The sequence below is a fragment of the Oncorhynchus kisutch genome, linkage group LG5, assembly GCF_002021735.2.
Source record: "Oncorhynchus kisutch isolate 150728-3 linkage group LG5, Okis_V2, whole genome shotgun sequence".
NCBI lineage: Eukaryota > Metazoa > Chordata > Actinopteri > Salmoniformes > Salmonidae > Oncorhynchus > Oncorhynchus kisutch.
In genome coordinates this window covers 42,252,126-42,272,534 of record NC_034178.2, presented here as the reverse complement: position 1 = coordinate 42,272,534, position 20,409 = coordinate 42,252,126, and the positions used below count along the sequence as shown (strand labels likewise).

At 42.4% G+C, this 20,409-nt stretch overlaps 1 protein-coding gene and 1 long non-coding RNA gene across 3 annotated transcripts in view; both read left to right on the top strand.

Moving 5' to 3' along the window:
• Positions 1-651: 651 nt before the first annotated feature.
• Positions 652-1,937, top strand: LOC116374204 (uncharacterized). Its single transcript, XR_004210027.1, has 2 exons — positions 652-751; positions 874-1,937. It is a non-coding gene; the product is annotated as an uncharacterized LOC116374204 (long non-coding RNA).
• A 2,758-nt stretch (positions 1,938-4,695) lies between these two features.
• Positions 4,696-20,409, top strand: part of LOC109891051 (4'-phosphopantetheine phosphatase-like) — a 28,993-nt gene continuing 13,279 nt past the window's right edge. The window contains exons 1-6 of one of the 2 annotated variants that reach the window (XM_020483343.2): positions 4,696-4,848; positions 5,260-5,342; positions 15,399-15,607; positions 15,687-15,870; positions 15,957-16,049; positions 20,112-20,265. In XM_020483343.2, coding sequence (XP_020338932.1) covers positions 4,716-4,848; positions 5,260-5,342; positions 15,399-15,607; positions 15,687-15,870; positions 15,957-16,049; positions 20,112-20,265 — 856 coding nt within the window. In that variant the 5' untranslated portion in view covers positions 4,696-4,715. The remainder of the gene's footprint in view (positions 4,849-5,259; positions 5,343-15,398; positions 15,608-15,686; positions 15,871-15,956; positions 16,050-20,111; positions 20,266-20,409) is intronic. The other variant, XM_020483344.2, reaches the window with a different exon arrangement.

Sequence of the window (20,409 nt, the reverse complement as noted above, 5' to 3'; positions counted from 1 at the left end):
TCTGTGGCTCCCAGCTCCAGAGAGCGTGTGACTGGGGCACACTCAGCTTTGTGCAGGGAGCCAGCTGTAAAGCTCAGAGGAGGGAAGTGTGCTGCCTGAGGCATCTGGGAAATCTGTGCCTGTAGACAAGACAGACATACAGGTCATCATCACCTCAGAGCTGCAGCACTCTGATGGAGTCACATTACCTGGAAGGTTGTCTGATACAGACGGACAAGTGTGAAAGAACTCCAATCTGATCAGTACTGTCACTGTCTCAGACAGCTTTCAGTAAAAGTTACAACATTATGAGTAGCTTACCAGTGTTTTAAATGTATGTGTCATCTCACACGTATGTAAATTGTGGGATCAATGCCTGTGTCTTTGATCCCAACATTTAGCAGCAGATCTGGGGGTCACCACTTTCCCACAGTCACACAGCGCTCTGTGAGTTACTCTCCATCACCCACCACCCCTCCACCTGTTCCACTGAGACGTGACCATTGTCCCCCAGCAATAAGAACACTGAGCATGTGGCAGCTTCACATTCCTTATTGTCCTCCCAAGCTCACCCATTGGCTACAGACTGTGAGAAACTCCAACAAGCCCAAGACACACACTTTCATATGGAGATTAGGGACTATATATAGGAGAGGTGAAGCCAGTAGAAATAACTCTACACAGAGACCTCTACAGCACAGGGATCCAGCCATGGAGCCTACAATCACTTCAGCAATGATCTACTATAAGGACCACCTGACTGACCAAAAAGGTAAATTGAAGATTCAAATTTAAGGACCATTATTCAGTTTGATTAGATTGATTATTTGCTTCAATAATACCATATTCCAGAACAACGCTTTTAATGACACTCCTCCTCTTCTCGCAACTAAGAAAGACAGTGGTGGGGAAGTTATTCAGAGATCGTATCAACAGCAGCATTGAGCGGCTCAAGTCTCTCCTGGGTCCAGAGATCCTCAATCAGCAAAACAACTTCAAGTTGGAGAAAGAAGACATCCTAGAAATGAGTTTGCTTCCTGAGAGGACGGCAACACATCCAGCGAGTGAGCTCCTCCTCATGCTCAGCACCTGTCAATCAGGGTTACTCCAGATGTGTCCAAGAGATTGTACACTTCTTGTCCAAGGATGAGGTGAAGACACATCCCAGAGAAGATTGCTGAGCCACTTCCAGATACTTCAGCCATCCTCTGATAAGAACAGAAGGGAGAGTGACCTGCCTCAGGCAACAGCAAAGAGAAGAGTCCAGTCAGCAGCGTCCATTGGAGGCCCTGGTAGAGTCCTACAGACTGGAGCTCCACTCATAGAGAAAACCTATGGATCACGTTGGTCTAAGAATAATGGCATTATTGTCATGGACACGAATGAAAATAGGAAGAGATCTTCTTTATCTTCTGCTCATGCAGGAGTTTCTAAAAGTCTTGCTCTGATTGAGACTGTTCATTTCAGTTTTACTGAAGAAGTTTTTCTAAGAAAATGATCCATACTATGAAAACTACATTTTTGTAGTGTGATGGTTTTATATAATGAATAACCTTTATGTTTTCTAAAGTGTGTTGATTATGTTGAATGGTTGTTCATGAGCAACATCAACTTTAAAAGTCCTCTATGACTTTTACACAAACTTTTGGTGATTGTCTAATGATCTGTTTTAAGGTCAAATCTTAGAGAATAAGCAATTGTTTCCACTACATTTGTGTACTGATATAGTTTTATTTACATTGTATTGAGCATCTTATATGAAACATGTATTAGTTATCCATTTGATAATGATGGACCTAAGCTACAGCATCACTGTTCCTCCATGATGATTATTTAGCCAAGCTGGGTATTATACCTGTAATCATCACTCTGTGATAAGCAATACTCTGATTTAAGATCAAACTTGTCAATTTTATTTCATGATGTTTTGTGATATGATAAAACATGATAAAACATTACCGGAATGTGTCTATTGCAGATTGATGAAAGCTGTCTCCAAACTCTTGTTTATTATCAACAATCCAGTGTGTCTTTTGTAAAGACAGTAAATGTAGCCTATATCCCCCATACTATTGTCTGGCAGCCCATACTCTGTCAGAGTAAGACTTGGAGATTTATCCAAGTTCTGTTAGTGATGTTTAATCACTTTGCACAACTCATTGAGTAAATTTTTTATAAATACAAAGTCAACCAAATTAAAAAAAAAATATTGTTCTTTACTTAGTTACATTTTCTCATCTTTACTATTACAGCATATATTTCAGTTCAATAATGTGTAGGCTTGGGCCTAAAAGTGAAATTATAAAAATTACAGTGGTGGGAAAAAGTATTTTATTGTCATACAAGGGTAGATGTAAAAAGTCAAAGTAAATGCAAATTCCTTATAATTAAGCAAATATTATCTGCACGATTCTTAAAAAAAAAAAGTATTTACAGACCGATAGGGCACACTCCAATACTCAGACATAATTTCCAAACGCAGGATTTGTGTTTAGTAAGTCTGCCAGATCAGACGCAGTAGGGCTGACAAAGCGTTCTATTAATATGTGAATGGATTGCACCATACAGCTGTCCTGTCTGAGCATTCGAAATATAACGAGTTTTTGGGTGTCAGTGATAATGTATGGGAGTAAAAAATACATATTTTCTTTAGGAATTTATGTCAAAATAAAAGTTGTAAAAAAATATAAATAGTAAAGTACAGATATCCCAAAAGTAGTACTTAAACGTATTTGTACTTACTTACTGTACACCACTGTGTGCTGGAGGTTTACGATGATATAATAATGATTTTTGTTGCTCATCAAATGTATACCAAATAGTTTCACAAGTGTTCACCTATGTGTAGGCCTACAGCAAATATCACAGAAGACCAGAGATTTCCTAAAGCAAATATCACAGAAGTTCAGGGCCATGTTCAGTTGCCATACGTTATTGAATGTTGCAGATAGAAATGCCATGGATAGAGCCAATGTGATTCCGTATTCTACATTTCAGAGGCATCTGAATGTTCCAAAACGTTGCGTCCTGCTAAACGCAGGATAGGCAACTGTGTCATCGACTGACACATTGCTATAACATATTATGTGGCTAGCTAAAACCTAAAATGCCTATCTGGGCGTTGTATGATCGGTCAGGCATCAGCAACGTCTAAGCTCTGGAACGCAGTCTTTACCTGAACATCATTGCGCAACACGTCTGCTGCAATGGGCACACACCTCTGCGTAGATAGTTGCTTCGCCTGCCAGATTGCCTGGATAGGTATTTTAAGTATGAGCTAACCACCTTATAGCAATGATGACACAGTCGATGATAGGTCGCATACCCCTGCACCGATTTAGCATGCACCAACCAACGTTCGGGAACCATATTGCTATATCTTATGACGTGGTTAGCTGAAACGTAAAATACTCCAGGCGTTGTACGATCTGGTATGCGCCAGCAAAGCCTGTGCAGAGGAATGTGCCCATTGGTTGATGCATGCAACGTCTGAGCAGAGGAACACGACCAATGAGGCGATTTGATTAATCTGGGCCCGGCGCCCGGTTAGGGACTGTGATAGTTGAATGCATTCGAATTGGAAACTGGCTAAATCCCGGGAGTGAGCCAGGTGTCCTAGTGGAGTAATCAAATCAAATCAAATGTATTTATATAGCCCTTCGTACATCAGCTGATATCTCAAAGTCCTGTACAGAAACCCAGCCTAAAACCCCAAACAGCAAGCAATGCAGGTGTAGAAGCACGGTGGCTAGGAAAAACTCCCTAGAAAGGCCAAAACCTAGGGAGAAACCTAGAGAGGAACCAGGCTATATGGGGTGGCCAGTCCTCTTCTGGCTGTGCCGGGTGGAGATTATAACAGAACATGGCCAAGATGTTCAAATGTTCATAAATGACCAGCATGGTCAAATAATAATAAGGCAGAATAGTTGAAACTGGAGCAGCAGCACGGCCAGGTGGACTGGGGACAGCAAGGAGTCATCATGTCAGGTAGTCCTGAGGCATGGTCCTAGGGCTCAGGTCCTCCGAGAGAGAGAAAGAAAGAGAGAAAGAGAGAATTAGAGAGAGCACACTTAAATTCACAAAGGACACCGAATAGGACAGAAGAAGTACTCCAGATATAACAAACTGACCCTAGCCCCCCAACACATAAACTACTGCAGCATAAAGACTGGAGGCTGAGACAGGAGGGGTCAGGAGACACTGTGGCCCCATCCGAGGACACCCCCGGACAGGGCCAAACAGGAGTAATGAGTAATGAGTGGGATTCTCATTTTTAACATGTAAACGTGATTTTTTTTCTATATATAAATGCTTTATATACCTTCACAATGAAAACTAGTTTGAAAAACCAAACATGTTTTATGGGAAAGAGATGTACGTTTCTGGACGGAGCACTATTTATTGTCCTGACGCATCCCAGCGGATATTCGGATTATGTGTCACCCTGTCACTCAACCATTTGAACTTTTTTGCTATTTTTATATAGGGACATAAAACTAAAACTTTTCTATTGAGGGGTCTAAGAACCATTTTGCCGCCTGGTGGAGCCGGGCCATGGACGATTCACCATGCTGTCTTGTTGACAACATGACCGAGCTGTGGTCAAGTGGGTCATGTCAGCCAGGTTACGAGCGGCGCACAACAGCATTCGATTGAGACAAGGCGCTCATCCTGCCCGTTCACGTCACGGGATATAGTCAGTGTGCCCCGCGGCTCAGCGTAATCGAATCCGCACAATGTCTACTTCCAAGATGGCGGCGGGATGTGAAAGAGTGGACAGTAGTCACAGCATGGATAAAAGCATAACTCTTCCACCCGACGAGATCTTCAGGAATTTGGAAAATGCAAAGAGGTTCGCAATAGACATAGGTAACGTTATACACTAAGTTGCATTTTTCTATCACTACTTGAATATATTCAGTTGGCTTCTTACTTTGACAACACACACAGCCAGGCATTCACGAGAGGTTAGCAAGCAGCGACGTGTTGTCGTTCTGTCTGGCTAACTAACGCTGCAGTGTTTAGATTAACTAAATGAAGTACCTGTTCCTGCGAAGTTACCTTAGCGCCACAAGCCTGCTACAGACATACATGTTACCCATTGGCAATTACACATTTTATGGGCCAATTTAGCTACAGTTTTCTCAACTGTCTAGCTAGTTAAGTTAGCTAATTTTTACCACTGAGCCAAAGTGGCTGTGCTGTCAACAGTGTCTGACATGTTATTCCATGCTAACTAGGTAGCTACTACGATCAATTATCAACGTTTTTTCCTCACAGGTGGATCTCTGACGAAACTCGCCTATTACTCCACTGTTCAACACAAAGTAGCGAAAGTACGGTCATTCGACCATACTGCAAAGGTAGGTGGTATACATAAACGTTGGAACACTGTCAGTACACTCAGCCTGGTGTCAGACTAGACGCAACATAGTACATTTACAACCGGGACACCCAGAATTTGGTTACATAAGACAGATGGTTACTCAAGCGAAAGTAGGGTGGTTCGTTGGGGGTGGATGGGTGGCCATATAACAGGAACGTTTAGCAACCTATGTTCCCTCTAAGCTGCGCACGTGCAAGCAGCTCCCCAGGGACTACCACGCAGAAGAGACTTCAGCCATGCAGAGAAGCACTAGATTGAACTTCACTCAACTTTTTAGTGTTTGTCCTGTTAGTTTACACTATTGTCGTTCCTTTACTGTGGGAATTGTGATCGAATCAACACAATATTAGCTACTTTAAATGCAACATATCAAAACACACTATGCAAGAGATTTTGTTGTATGCAGAAGGCATTGGCGTATGATTCTATTGCATTGACAGGCAAGACTCCGGTCCGCACTCTATACAGACCGGTGCGCCATAAACAATCAGTGCTGCAGTAGGATCTGTGCCCTTTATTTTGAACGGAACTGTTTTTACAGCATGAGCGGTCATGAGGTGATGCACTTGTTTTGTGATCAAAGCGAGAGCTACTTATGCGACGTGTGTACATTTGTTCATATCCTTTGCTAGTTAGTGAATTTTTAACAGTTATGGATAATTTGTAGTCAGCAATGGGGAAGTGGTTGCTTCCTACAAGAGCACAATACATGTGCAATTCTAGACATCTTTGAAAAGCGAGTCAGGTAAAGAGCTTTCTTTGTCTTAAAGGGCCAGTGTTGTATTTTGAGACGGGTTTGAATAAGCTAAGTAGTAGTATGGGAGTAATGGTGCATTTTATTTTGTTAAGTGGTTTCTTGCATCAAATAACACTTTCAGTCACCTTGTCTGAAGGAAAAGTGGATTAACAGGTTAATGTCAAGCCCTGCATGTTGTTTTTTTCAGAAGTCTCATGGAACGTAGACCTACATTGAACACCACACATTGGCTGCTACTGTAGGCTGAATGATAGAACAGCTATTTCCATGTTAAAATGTTATGGGATGCATTTTCTCCATTGTTTTTTTGATGGTAGGCCTACATTATGATCAAATAGCCACTGTTATAACTTTAACTTAAAGCCTAAGGTGTTCACAGCAATCGCGCGCCAGAAGTTGCACAGAATTTTCACAATGTCTTAAAGGGCCAGTGTTGTATTTTGAGACGGGTTTGAATAAGCTAAGTAGTAGTATGGGAGTAATGGTGCATTTTATTTTGTTAAGTGGTTTCTTGCATCAAATAACACTTTCAGTCACCTTGTCTGAAGGAAAAGTGGATTAACAGGTTAATGTCAAGCCCTGCATGTTGTTTTTTTCAGAAGTCTCATGGAACGTAGACCTACATTGAACACCACACATTGGCTGCTACTGTAGGCTGAATGATAGAACAGCTATTTCCATGTTAAAATGTTATGGGATGCATTTTCTCCATTGTTTTTTTGATGGTAGGCCTACATTATGATCAAATAGCCACTGTTATAACTTTAACTTAAAGCCTAAGGTGTTCACAGCAATCGCGCGCCAGAAGTTGCACAGAATTTTCACAATGTTCAATTTGGTGCTCAGCAGACCTGAAATTTACTCAGTAACAAAACAAATTAGAGGGAACATTGCGAGTTCGAATCTCATCATGGTTAACTCTAGCATTTTAGCTAATTAGAAACATTTCAACTACTTACTACGTTTTTGCTACTTTGTATCTACTTGGCATGTTAACTAACCATTCCCCTAACTCTAACCTTAACCCTTTTAGTTAACCCTAACCCCTAAAAGCCGCTGCATGGTCAAGCATAAAGTTTGCTTCAACCCTAACCCCTAGCCTAGCTAACGTTAGACAGAAAATCGTAACATATCATATGACGTGTGATGATCATCCACAAATTAATATATACCATACAAAACATAACAAATCATACTAAATGTAGTGTCTTGGATTTACGTACAGAATAATAAGAAATGCTCTAAAACCAGGTTGTAGCGCTGAGGTCCAATGGTTAGATTTGCTCAACTCCTGTGTCCTCTTTCCTTTTGAAAAAGGTCAAAGATAATTGAGGAGAGGGACTGTTGATAAAAATGCGCATGTTTGAAATTAAGCAGTGGGAACTGGGACATCTCAGACTTCCGACTGGGAAAAAATCTTTAGAATTTTTCTAGAGCTTTGATGTCAAGATCACTGTCATGATTAGGGTTGCACATTTTGGGGGATATTCAGAGGTGGAAACTTTCTGTGGGAATATATGGGAATTAACAGAAATGTATGCAAATTAATATTAATACCATTTTAAATGTAGAGATTTTTTGCATTGGCTATATTTACCATATCATATGGAGACATAATTGCAAATGACTAAATCCTTCCAATGGGAAAAATATATAAATGTAGTTACGAATTGAACTTTAATTGAGTTGACTCTTCACATGGGATGATTTCACTGAACAACAAAAGGGAATATTGAATGATCCCCAATGATCCATTGCGTCTCCCAAAAACGGTTTCCACATACATCTGTAAAATGATAGTCTTGACACTAAAGCTTTGGTTGTCTTTCTCTCAGGCTTCCATGTCTTCTCTCTGGAACTCCTCAATGTCCACCTCTTGAACATCAGACTCTGAGGCCTCATCTTCACTGTCACTTTCCAACCTTGTTGAGGATGGATTGTTGTCAGGCTCAAAAAGCCTCAAATTCACTGGAAGGAGGCAACAGCGGAAAGAGCCTCAGATCCAAAGTCCCTTCCACCAGGTGGCTGATGAGATATGTTGGCACGACTGCCATATTGCATCTCCATCCCAAAGTCCTTGCTTGGAAGTGTGATTCGCCAGACTGCCTAGAACCTTGCTCTCATCTAGGCCAATGTGGCGAGACATGGTAGTGATTGCACCATAGGCCTTGTTGATCTCTACACCAGACAGGATGCTCTTGCCAGCATACTTGGGGCCCAACATGTACACTGCGGCATGTATGGGCTTCAGGCAGAAGTCTTCACACTTTTGGATGTATTTTAGAACTGCAGTGTCCTCTGCTTGGAGCAACATTGAAGTGGGCAGGGCAGTACAGATGTCTTCTCTTACATCTGAAAGCAGAGTCTGAACATTAGACCGGATGGTATTGTCTCCCTCAATCCATGCAATGGCTACTGCTATAGGTTTCAGGCTGCTTACCACTCTCTCCCAAAATAGATCATCCAGGAGGATCCTCTTGATGGGGCTGTCCATATCGGCAAACTGTGATATGGACATTTCTTGGAGAGACTCCTTCCCCTCCAGGAGACTGTCAAACATGATGACAACACTACCCAGACAGGTGTTGCTGGGCAGCTTCAATGTTGTGCTCTTATTCTTCTCACTTTGCTTGGTGAGGTAGATTGCTGCTATAACTTGATGACCCTTCATATACCTAACCATTTCTTTGACTCTCTTTTAGAGTGTATCCATTGTTTTCAGTGCCATGATGTCCTTGAGGAGCGTATTTAATGCATGATCAGCACAGTCAATGGGTGTGATGTGAGGGTAGGACTCCTCCACCTTAGACCAAGCAGCCTTCATGTTTGCTGCATTGTCTGTCACCAGTGCAAATGTCTTCTGTGGTGCATCATTGATGACTGCCTTGAGCTCATCTGCAATGTAGAGACCGGTGTGTCTGTTGTCCCTTGTGTCTGTGCTCTTGTTGAATACTGGTTGAGGTGAGATGATGTAGTTAACTATTCCTTGATCATTCAACCACCCATCAAAGATGATTGCAAGTCTGCTTTGTCTGATTTTCTTGACCTTCACTTGAAATCTGCATCCGGCAATTGAGTAGATAAATCATGTCTGGTTGGAGGGGTGTATGCTGGGCAAAGAACATTCAGAAATCTCTTCCAATGCACATTGCCTGTGAGCATCAGAGGTTAACCAGTTGCATACACAGCTCGAGCAAGACATCCATCAGCATTTCTCTACATTCCTCCATTGAGTCAAAAAACGAATGATTCCAGGATAACCATGAGCTGTCGATAAGGTGTCTGATTCATAATTTTCACCTCGAGTAGAGGGAGAATTGTCAGAGGTTGCTTGTTGTGAGCGCTGAGGGAACTTTATGCACTTGGCCAGATGATTCTGCATCTTTGTTGCATTCTTCACATGATTTGGCACAGTATTTGCAAATGTACACAGCTTTTCCTTCTACATAAGCTGGAGTGAAATGTCTCCACACATCAGATAGTGCCCGTGGCATTTTCCTGTAAATATTAGGAAAATAAATAAATACAATTCCATGTACAGATAAATAGTTAAGCAGATTAAACAACTCCTTTGTAAGATACATGTTTTAAAAATGAAACCTGTATGGAAACAGGTGAATTAACTCTCCTCAGTTAGCAGGCGTGCTAAAACCCACATGACATTAAAAACGAACTAGCAGAAATTACTAGTTAACAAAAAAAATAATGTATGTCATATAAAATATATTCACCCCACCCGGTATTGTAATCAAAACTTACCAGAAAGCATGTAGTCCTTGGCTCAGACAGTGTAGTAGTAGTGGGCTCAATAGCAAGATCTTGAGAATCACTGTGCTTGCGGAGGGTTGCAATTCCATTGAATTGGGGATAGTTTAACCAAAGTATGCCACAAGACCTAGAATTGCCTTGTGTATCCCACAAAAAAAGTCACTGTTAGTTTATAACTTTTTTGATGAATTTAAGCAAAATTCCCGAAATTCCAGGGCTTAACTTCCCATGAATAATATCTGGGAAGAATTCTGAAAATAGACCAGAAATTTCCAACCCTTTGCAACCCTCGTTCCCAGTTATCTTGAAACTACCATAACGCTCCAATCGCGCGACATCAGGCAAATTACATTTACTGGTTGGAATCCCAAAATAAATATACAAAGTGATAAAAACACTTAATAGATAAAGGTTAAGTAGAATATGTGTTTTAAATGTTTGCCTGCTGTTCGAACATCTCATTCCAAAATCATGGGCATTAATATGGAGTTGGTCTCCCCTTTGCTGCTATAACAGCCTCCACTCTTCTGGGAAGGTTTTCCTCTAGATGTTGGAACATTGCTGCGGGGACTTGTTTCCATTCAGCTACGAGCATTAGTGAGGTCGGGCTCTGATGTTTGATGATTTGGCCTGGCTCACAGTCGGTGTTCCAATTCATCCTAAAGGTATTTGATGGGGTTGAGGTCAGGGCTCTGTGCAGGCCAGTCAAGTTCTTCCACATCGACAAACCATTTCTGTATTGACCTCGCTTTGTGCACGGGGGAATTGTCATGCTGAAACAGGAAAGGGCCTTCCCCAAACTGTTGCATCAAAGTTGGAAGCAAGATTTCCCTTCACTGAATCTACAGGGCCTAGCCTGTACCATGAAAAAGCCCCAGGCCATTATTCCTCCTGCACCAAACCTTAGTTGGCACTATGCATTGGGGCAGGTAGTGTTTTCCTGGCATCTGCCAAACACAGATTCATACTTCAGACTGCCAGATGGTGAAGCCTGATTCATCACTCCAGACAAATATTTCCACTGCTCCAGAGTCCAATGGCGGCGAGCTTTACACAAAAGCCAGCCGATGCTTGGCATTGCACATGGTGATCTTAGCTTGTTTGTGGCTGCTTGGCCATGGAAACTCCTTTCATGAAGCTCCAGATGAACAGTTTGTGTTGACGTTGCTTCCAGAGGCACTTTGGAACTTCGTAGTGAGTGGTGTAATCGAGGACAGATGATTTTTACGTGCTACACACTTCAGCACTCCGTGGTCTCATTCTGTGAGCTTGTGTGGCCTACTAATTCGCGGCTTAGCCATAGTTGCTCCTAGACATTTCTATTTCACAATAACAACACTTATAGTTGATCGGGGCAGCTCTAGCAGGGCTTTCCTTTGTTGGAAAGTTGGCATCATATGACGGTGCCACGTTGAAAGTTACTGAGCTTTTCAGTAAGGCCTTAATACTGCCAATGTCTGTCTATGGAGATTGCATGGCTGTGTGCTCAGTTTTATACGCCTGTCAGTAACGGGTTTGGCTGAAATAGTAAAATCCACAAATTTGAAGGGGTGTCCACTTGTGTATATAGTGTATGTTTCATATCAGTGAGAAATTGTTTTGTAAAAAGAATATGTTAAATTACTCTGTCAGAGTTCCTCTCTGGAGCTGGGAGAAACTTCCAGAAGGACAACCATCTATGCAGCACTCCACCAATCAGGCCTTTATGGTTGAGTGGCCAGACTGAAGCCACTCCTCAGTAAAAGGCACATGATAGCCCACTTGGAGTTTGCCAAAAGACACCTAAATACTCTGACCATGAGAAACAAGATTATATGGTCTGATGGAACCAAGATTTATCTCTTTGGTCTGAATGCCAAGCATCATTTCTGGAGGAAACCTGGCACCATCCTTACGGTGAAGCATGGTGGTGGCAGCATCAGGATGCGGGGATGTTTTTCAGTGGCAGGGACTGGGAGACTAGTCAGGATCGAGGGAAAGTTAACAGAGCAAAGTACCGAGATCCTTGATTTATAACCTGTTTTAGAACACTCAGGACCTCCGACTGGGGTGAAGGTTCACCTTCCAACAGGAAAACAACCCTAAGCACACAGCCAAGACAATGCAGGAGTGGCTTCGGGACAAGTCTCTGAATATCCTTGAGTGGCCCAGCCAGAGGCCGGACTTGAACCTAATCGAACATCTCTGGAGAGACCTGAAAATCGCTATACAGCGACGCTCCCCATCCAACCTGACAGAGCTTGAGAGGATCATCGGAGAAGAATGTAAGAAACTCTCCAAATACAGTTGTCAAGCTTGTAACGTCATACCCAAGAAGACTCTGGGCTGTAATCGCTGCCAAAGGTGCTTCTACAAAGTACTGAGTAAAGGTTCTGAGTACTTATGTAAATGTGAAATTTCAGTTTTTGTAATAAATTTGCAAAATATTCTGAACCTGTTTTTGCTTTGTCATTATGGGATATTGTGTGTAGATTGACGCAGGAAAAAAACTATTGAATCCATGTTAGAATAAGGCTGTAGTGTAACAAAGTGGAAAAAGTCAAAGGGTCTGAATACTTTCCATATGCAGTGTAGAGTGTAAATTTATTTTGCAATTCTCACGCACGCGCGCGGGTGGTCACGCGGGTGGTGTGGTCAGTATCTTTTTTTTATTTGAAAGATTTTTTTCTCGCTGATAAAAGTTAACGGCCATATGTTTCAAAAGCCATATTGCAAGGGAGTATTATTGAGGTTTCTAAACGTTAAAACACATCATCGGGATTGTAGATGACATGAGCAAGTCGTTGGCAACTCTAATCGCTGAAAACTTTAGGGTGAAGGCAGAATGCCTCCTAGAGTTTGAGAGCTAGATACAGTTGTGCTTCCTCGACAAAATGAGGCTATCGAGGAGTGGAGTACCCCCCCCCCCCCCCATGTCCAACTATTTAAGCCATTTACGCAGCAACAATAACATCAAATGTCTGTCAGTGCTCAATGAGGGGATAAAGGGATTTGCTGCCAAAGTGCTCAGCTATGAAGTGTTATTACAGTGTTTAGGCCTGGTTGACTAAGCAGACTGAACTGTGTTTCTTGTCTGAGGTCTCTGATGGGTCTACCTGATAAAAAATGTGTGTGTAGCTACAGAAACATAATCTAATCGAGCTTGTTTTAGTTGGAGAGAAGCCAATAGAGGATTGCTTCAGTGTGTGTTTTGTGGTAGACTCATATAGGCTACCGATTTCATGATCTAGGGCATCAAGAAGTAGGGATGCACGATATTATGTTTTTGGCCGATTCCGATATTTTCCTTGCCAAAAAAAACGATACTGATATAAAAAATGCTTGCGTCCTTTTTAAGCATTCTAGTACAGTTAGTTGAAACACACATACACACTGACCAAAAAGTTATTTTGTTGGCATTTACGCATGTCCCAATTACCAGTAAAACATAATCAAAACCTATTTCTTTCACTTGTGCTGTTTTGTTCTCAACCAGCGAAGTTTTCATGTAAACTCTGTTTCTTGTCTGCATCGAAGTAGCGGTCCTTGTACCTAGCATTGAGCATGGTGTGACACAGTAGAGGTTCAGAGAATTCCACCGAATCGCTTGTTCACAGCCTCTAGTAGAGTACTTTTCCAAGTTAGCCCGATGGTCTGTTAACATTTTTGTTGAGCAGGCGTTTCAATGCCATGACAGGGTATCACGTCTGCTGCAGACACAGTTGAGCTTATTTCTCGAGTCAGTTGTTCGAATGGAGCTAGGCGAGTTTTTCAAACACGTTCTCAAATGCCATTGAAATGGCAGCAGCGGTATGAGAACGAGCATATTCTTGAGCATGCAATACAGCTTTAGTCAGTAGGAAATCCTCGTAGAACAAATGTGCTGTTAGACTCATAATGCTCATGGCGCTGACATCACTGGTCCAAATGTCAGTCGTGAAGCTAATAGCAGTGATGCCCATTAGAGGTCGGCCGATTATGATTTTTCAACACCGATACCGATTATTGGAGGACCAAAAAAGCCCATACTGTCTAATCGGCCGATTTTATAAAAGTTTTTTTTTTTTTTATATATATATATATATATATAAATTTATTTTTTTTAAACATTTTTTATTATTATTTATTTATATATATATATAATTTTATTTATTTATTATATATTTATATATATAATATATTTAATATATATATTTATTTATTTGTAATAATGACAATTACAACAATACTGAATGAACATTTATTTTAACTTAATATAATACATCAATGAAATCAATTTAGCCTCAAGTAAATAATGAAACATGTTCAATTTGGTTTAACTAATGCAAAAACAAAGTGTTGGAGAAGAAAGTAAAAGTGCAATATGTGCTATGTAAGAAAGCTAACGTTTCAGTTCCTTGCTCAGAACATGAGTCTTCAATATTCCCAGGTAAGAAGTTTTAAGGTTGTAGTTCTAGGAATTATAGGACTATTTCCCACGCACAACGAAGAGCTGCTGGCAAAACAGTCCGATTATATGCAACGCAGGACACGCGAGATAATATCTAGTAATATCATCAACCATGTGTAGTTAACTAGTGATTATGACTTGTTTTTTATAAGATAAGTTTAATGCTAGCTAGCAACTTACCTTGGCTTACTGCAGTCGCATAACAGGCAGTCTCCTTGTGGAGTGCAACGAGAGAGAGGCAGGTCGTTATTGCGTTGGACTAGTTAACTGTAAGGTTGCAAGATTGGATCCCCCGAGCTGACAAGGTGAAAATCTGTCGCTCTGCCCCTGAACAAGGTAGTTCCTAGGCAGTCATTGAAAATAAGAATGTGTTCTTAACTGACTTGCCTAGTTAAATAAAGGTATAAAAATAATAATATATTTTTATTTTAATTGGCAAATCGACGCACAAAAATACCGATTTCCGATTGTTATGAAAACTTTCAATCGGCCCTAATTAATCAAGTAGCTCATGGATGCTGTGTAACTCCAGTAGGGCAGCATCTGAAAAATGGCGCCTACTTGGTAGTGTGTGCCAGTGCTCGATCCAGTCGGGGAAAGCCAACATCATACACAACAGAGAACGGTTGATTGTCAAGGGCAATGAATTCCATTATCTTGGCTTTAATGGACTTCCCCTTTGAGTTGTCTCGCTGAAATATTTGTACTTTTTCAAATGACTGCTTGACTTGACTGTTCGATCCACACAGCCGACATTGTGGGCTAGGTTAGGAATGCTGTGTTGCACATGTAGCGCTATATTTTTAATGGCGTCATTACGTCATCTACGTTATATGCATGTACGTCAGCTTTGACATCGGTTTTCACATTGGTGTAAAACTAGACATCGGGCTGATGTTGCCATTTTTAGCTAATATTGGCCGAATCCGATATCCGATATCGTGCATCCCTATCAAAAAGGTTTGTACATTGGGACAGTGAAGGTGTAGACTTAAAAGGTCTTCCTGACACCACACAGTTTGCCCTGGTGATCTGCAGTGCTGGCCTGGTCTCTTAACTGTGTCTCTCCTCTTTACTAGGAGACTGAGGGTGACCCCCTCTATGAGATCTCTATGCAGGAGGAGGTGTCGGCTCGCCTTCACTTCATTAAATTTGAAAATGCCTATATCGAAACCTGCCTGGACTTTATCAAAGACCACCTGGTCAACACTGACACCAAAGTCATCAAAGCCACCGGTGGAGGGGCTCACAAGTTTAAAGATCTCATAGAGAAGAAACTGAAACTCAGGTGAGTTTTATTTTTAAAGACCCTATGACCAGTAGAAGGTTTTGCTTATTATAATGTAGCTATTCTTTGTTTTGATTAGGGTGGACAAGGAGGATGAAATGACATGCCTGATCAAGGGCTGCAACTTTGTGCTGAGGAATATCACCCATGAGGCCTTTGTCTATGCCAAGCATGCAGACTCTGAGTTCCGCTTCCAGAACACTCACCCTGACATTTTCCCTTACCTGCTCATCAACATCGGCTCAGGGGTGTCCATTTTCAAGGTAACCAATGCCTGACACTCCAGATCTGGTGTGACGCGGCCTATGTAGACTTACCCATTAATTCAACAATCTTTCTCTCCAAACAGGTTGAATCAGAGGATACATTTGAGCGTGTTGGAGGAAGCTCCATAGGTGGGGGGACATTCTGGGGCCTTGGAGCACTGCTCACAAAAACAAAGGTAAAACCCCTCCTCACCCCCATGCTGAGACTTTTTATTTCACGTTTCTTTAACCAGGTAGGCCAGTTGAGAACAAGTTCTCATTTACAACTGCAACCTGGCCAAGATGAAGCAAAGCAGTGTGACACAGACAACAATACAGAGTTACACATGGAGTAAACAATAAACAAGCCAATAATACATTAAACAAATCAATGACACAGTAGAAAAAAGAAAGTCTATATACATTGTGTGCAGAAGGCATGAGGAGGTAGGCAATAATAGGCCATAGGAGCGAATAGTTACAATTTAGCAGATTAACACTGGAGTGATAAATGAGCAGATGATGATGTGCAAGTAGAGATACTGGTGTGCAAAAAGAAAAGTAAATAAAATAAAAACAGTATGGGGATGAGGTAGATTGGGTGGGCTATTTACAGATGGACTATGTACAGCTGCAGCGATTGGTTAGCTGCTCAGATAGCTGATGTTTAAAGTTGGTGAGAGAAATAAGTCTCCAACTTCAGCGATTTTTGCAATTCGTTCCAGTCACTGGCAGCAGAGAACTGGAATGGAAGGCGGCCAAATTAGGTGTTGGCTTTGGGGATGATCAGTGAGATATACCTGCTGGAACGTGTGCTATGGGTGGGTGTTGTTATCGTGAACTGAGATAAGGCGGAGCTTTACCTTGCATAGACTTATAGATGACCTGGAGCCAGTGGGTCTGGCGACGAATATGTAGCGAGGGCCAGCCGACTAGAGCATACAGTTCGCAGTGGTGGGTGGTATAAGGAGATTTGGTAACAAAACGGATGGCACTGTGATAGACTGCATCCAGTTTGCTGAGTAGAGTGTTGGAAGCTATTTTGTAGATGACATCGCCGAAGTCGAGGATCGGTAGGATAGTCAGTTTTACGAGGGTAAGTTTGACAGCATGAGTGAAGGAGGCTTTGTTGCAAAATAGAAAGACGATTCTAGAATATATTTTTGATTGGAGATGTTTAATATGAGTCTGGAAGTAGAGTTTACAGTCTAGCTAGACACCTAGGTATTTATAGTTGTCCACATATTCTAGGTCGGAACCGTCCAGGGTGGTGATGCTGGGCGGGCGGGTGCGGGCAGCGAACAGTTGAAAAGCATGCATTTGGTTTTACTAGTGTTTAAGAGCAGTTGGAGGCCACGGAAGGAGTGTTGTATGGCATTGAAGCTCGTTTGGAGGTTAGTTAGCACAGTGTGCAAGGAAGGGCCAGAAGTATACAGAATGGTGTCGTCTGCGTAGAGGTGGATCAGGGAGTCGCCCGCAGCAAGAGCGACATCATTGATATATACAGAGAAAAGAGTTGGCCTGAGAATTGAACCCTGTGGTACCCCCATAGAGACTGCCAGAGGTCCAGACAACATGCCCTCTGATTTGACACACTGAACTCTGTCTGCAAAGTAGTTGGTGAACCAGGCGAGGCAGTCATTAGAAAAACCAAGGCTATTGAGTCTGCCGATAAGAATACGGTGATTGACAGAGTCGAAAGCCTTGGCCAGGTCGATGAAGATGGCTGCACAGTACTGTCTTTTATCGATGGCGGTTATATCATTTAGTACCTTGAGTGTGGCTGAGGTGCACCCGTGACCGGCTCGGGAAGCCGGATGGCACAGTGGAGAAGGTACGGTGGGATTCGAAATGGTCAGTGATCTGTTTTATTAACTTGGCTTTCGAAGACTTTAGATAGGCAGGGCAGGATGGATATAGGTCTGTAACAGTTTGGGTCTAGGGTGTCACCCCCTTTGAAGAGGGGGATGACCGTGGCAGCTTTCCAATCTTTAGGAATCTCGGATGATATGAAAGAGGTTGAACAGGCTGGTAATAGGCGGCGGAGTTTTAGAAAGAGAGGGTCCAGATTGTCTAGACCAGCTGATTTGTACGGGTCCAGGTTTTGCAGCTCTTTCAGAACATCTGCTGTCTGAATTTGGGTGAAGGAGAAGCTGGGGAGGCTTGGGCGAGTAGCTGCGGCGGGGGGGTGTGGGGGGGAGCTGTTGGCTGAGGTTGGAGTAGCCAGGAGGAAGGCACGGCCAGCCGTTGAGAAATGCTTATTGAAATGTTTGATTATCATGGATTTTTCAGTGGTGATCGAGCTGGGAGGAGGTGCTCTTGTTCTCCATGGACTTTACAGTGTCCCAAAACTTTTTGGAGTTAGAGCTACAGGAGGCAAATTTCTGCTTGCTTGAAAAAGCTAACCTTTGCTTTCCTGACTGACTGCGTGTATTGGTTCCTGACTTCCCTGAACAGTTGCATATCTCGGGGACTATGCGATGCTATTGCAGTCTGCCACAGGATGTTTTTGTGCTGGACAAGGGCAGTCAGGTCTGGAGTGAACCAAGGGCTATATCTGTTCTTAGTTCTGCATTCTTTTGACTGGGGCATACTTATCTAAGATGGTGAGGAAATTACTTTTAAAGAATGACCAGGCATCCTCGACTGACGGGATGAGGTCAATATCCTTCCAGGATACCAGATCGATTAGAAAAGCCTGCTCGCAGAAGTGTTTTAGGGAGCGTTTGACAGTGATGAGGGGTGGTCGTTTGACCGCGGATACAGACAATGAGGCAGTGATCGCTGAGAACCTGATTGAAAACAGCGGAGGTGTATTTGGAGGGCAAGTTGGTCAGGATAATGTCTGAGGGTGCCCATGTTAATGGGCACCTGGTGGGTTCCTTGATGATTTGTGTGAGATTGAGGGAATCTAGTTTAGATTGTAGGCCTACCGGGGTGTTAAGCATATCCCAGTTTAGGTCAACTGACAGAACAAACTCTCTGAAGCTAGATGGGGCGGTGATCAATTCACAAATGGTGTCCAGGGCACAGCTGGGAGCGGAGGGGGGTCGATAGCAGTGAGAGACTTATTTCTGGAGTGGTTCATTATTAAAATTAGAAGTTCAAACTGTTTGGGTATAGACCTGGAAAGTATGACAGAACTTTGCAGGCTATCTCTGCAGTAGATTGCAACTCCTCCCCCTTTGGCAGTTCTATCTTGATGGAAAATAATGTAGCTGGGTATGGAAATCTCAAAATTGTTGGTGGCCTTCCTAAGCCAGGATTCAGATTCGGCAAGGACATCAGGGTTGGCGGAGTGTGCTAAAGCAGTGAGTAAAACAAACTTAGGGAGGAGGCTTCTGATGTTGACATGCATGAAACCAAGGCTTTTTCGATCACAGAAGTCAACAAATGAGGGTGCCTGGGGACACGCAGGGCCTGTGTTTACCTCCACATCACCCGAGAGAACAGAGGAGGAGTAGGATGAGGGTACGGCTAAAGGCTATCAAAACTGGTCGCCTAGAGCATTGGACAAAGAATAAAAGGAGCACATTTCTGGGCGTGGTAGAATAGATTCAGGGCATAATGTGCAGACTGGTATGGTGGGGTGCGGGTACAGCGGAGGTAAGCCCAGGCACTGAGTGATGATAAGAGGTTGTATCTCTGGATAAGCTGGTTATAATGGGTGAGGTAACCGCATGTGTGGGAGGTGTGACAAAGGAGGTATCAGAGGTATAATGAGTGGAACTAGGGGCTCCGTAGTAAACTAAAACAATGATCACTAACCTAAACAACAGTATACAAGGCATATTGACATATGAGAGAGACATACAGCGAGGCATAAGTAATCACAGGTTGATTTGGAGAGCTAACTAAGACAACAACGGGTGAGACAACAACAGCTAATCAGCTAAAACAACAACAGGTAAAATGGTAATGACTGGGCAGAGAGGGTCGGTTAACTACACACAGAGCCTGAGTTTGTGGCTGGGGCCCAACAGATCTAAAAATAGTAATAATAATAAAAATCTTCAAGCCCAATAACCTTTTTTAATTGATCAAGCTATTCAAATTAACTTAAATTTACAGTTTTATTTTCTGTTTGTTCTTGCCTATTATTTTGCCAGTTGACCTTACTGCTACTTTTTATTATCTGGAAGACTGCCCTGTGTACTTAAACCCTTGTTCTGAATAGGGTGGTTACAAAATAGCTATCTTGGTGAAAAGTCTCTTTTTAAAACTACTGTACTCCCATGACCTGCTCTCCCCTCCTACAGAAGTTTGATGAACTCCTTCAGTTGGCCTCGAAGGGGCAGCACACAAATGTTGACATGTTGGTCAAAGACATCTACGGGGGATCTTATGGGTCCTTGGGCTTGACTGGGGACCTTATTGCAAGCAGCTTTGGAAAATCTGCTACTCCTGACAAAGGTAAAGAGAATAGAGCATTTGCAGTACTTTTACTCTTTACCCCATGATGACATGTTTTTCATGGTACTGCCTTCAGGAGCAGACTCCCTGGCATGCTATCTACTGTAATGTAAGCTACATTCCTGTTGAGCACTAACTGATTGA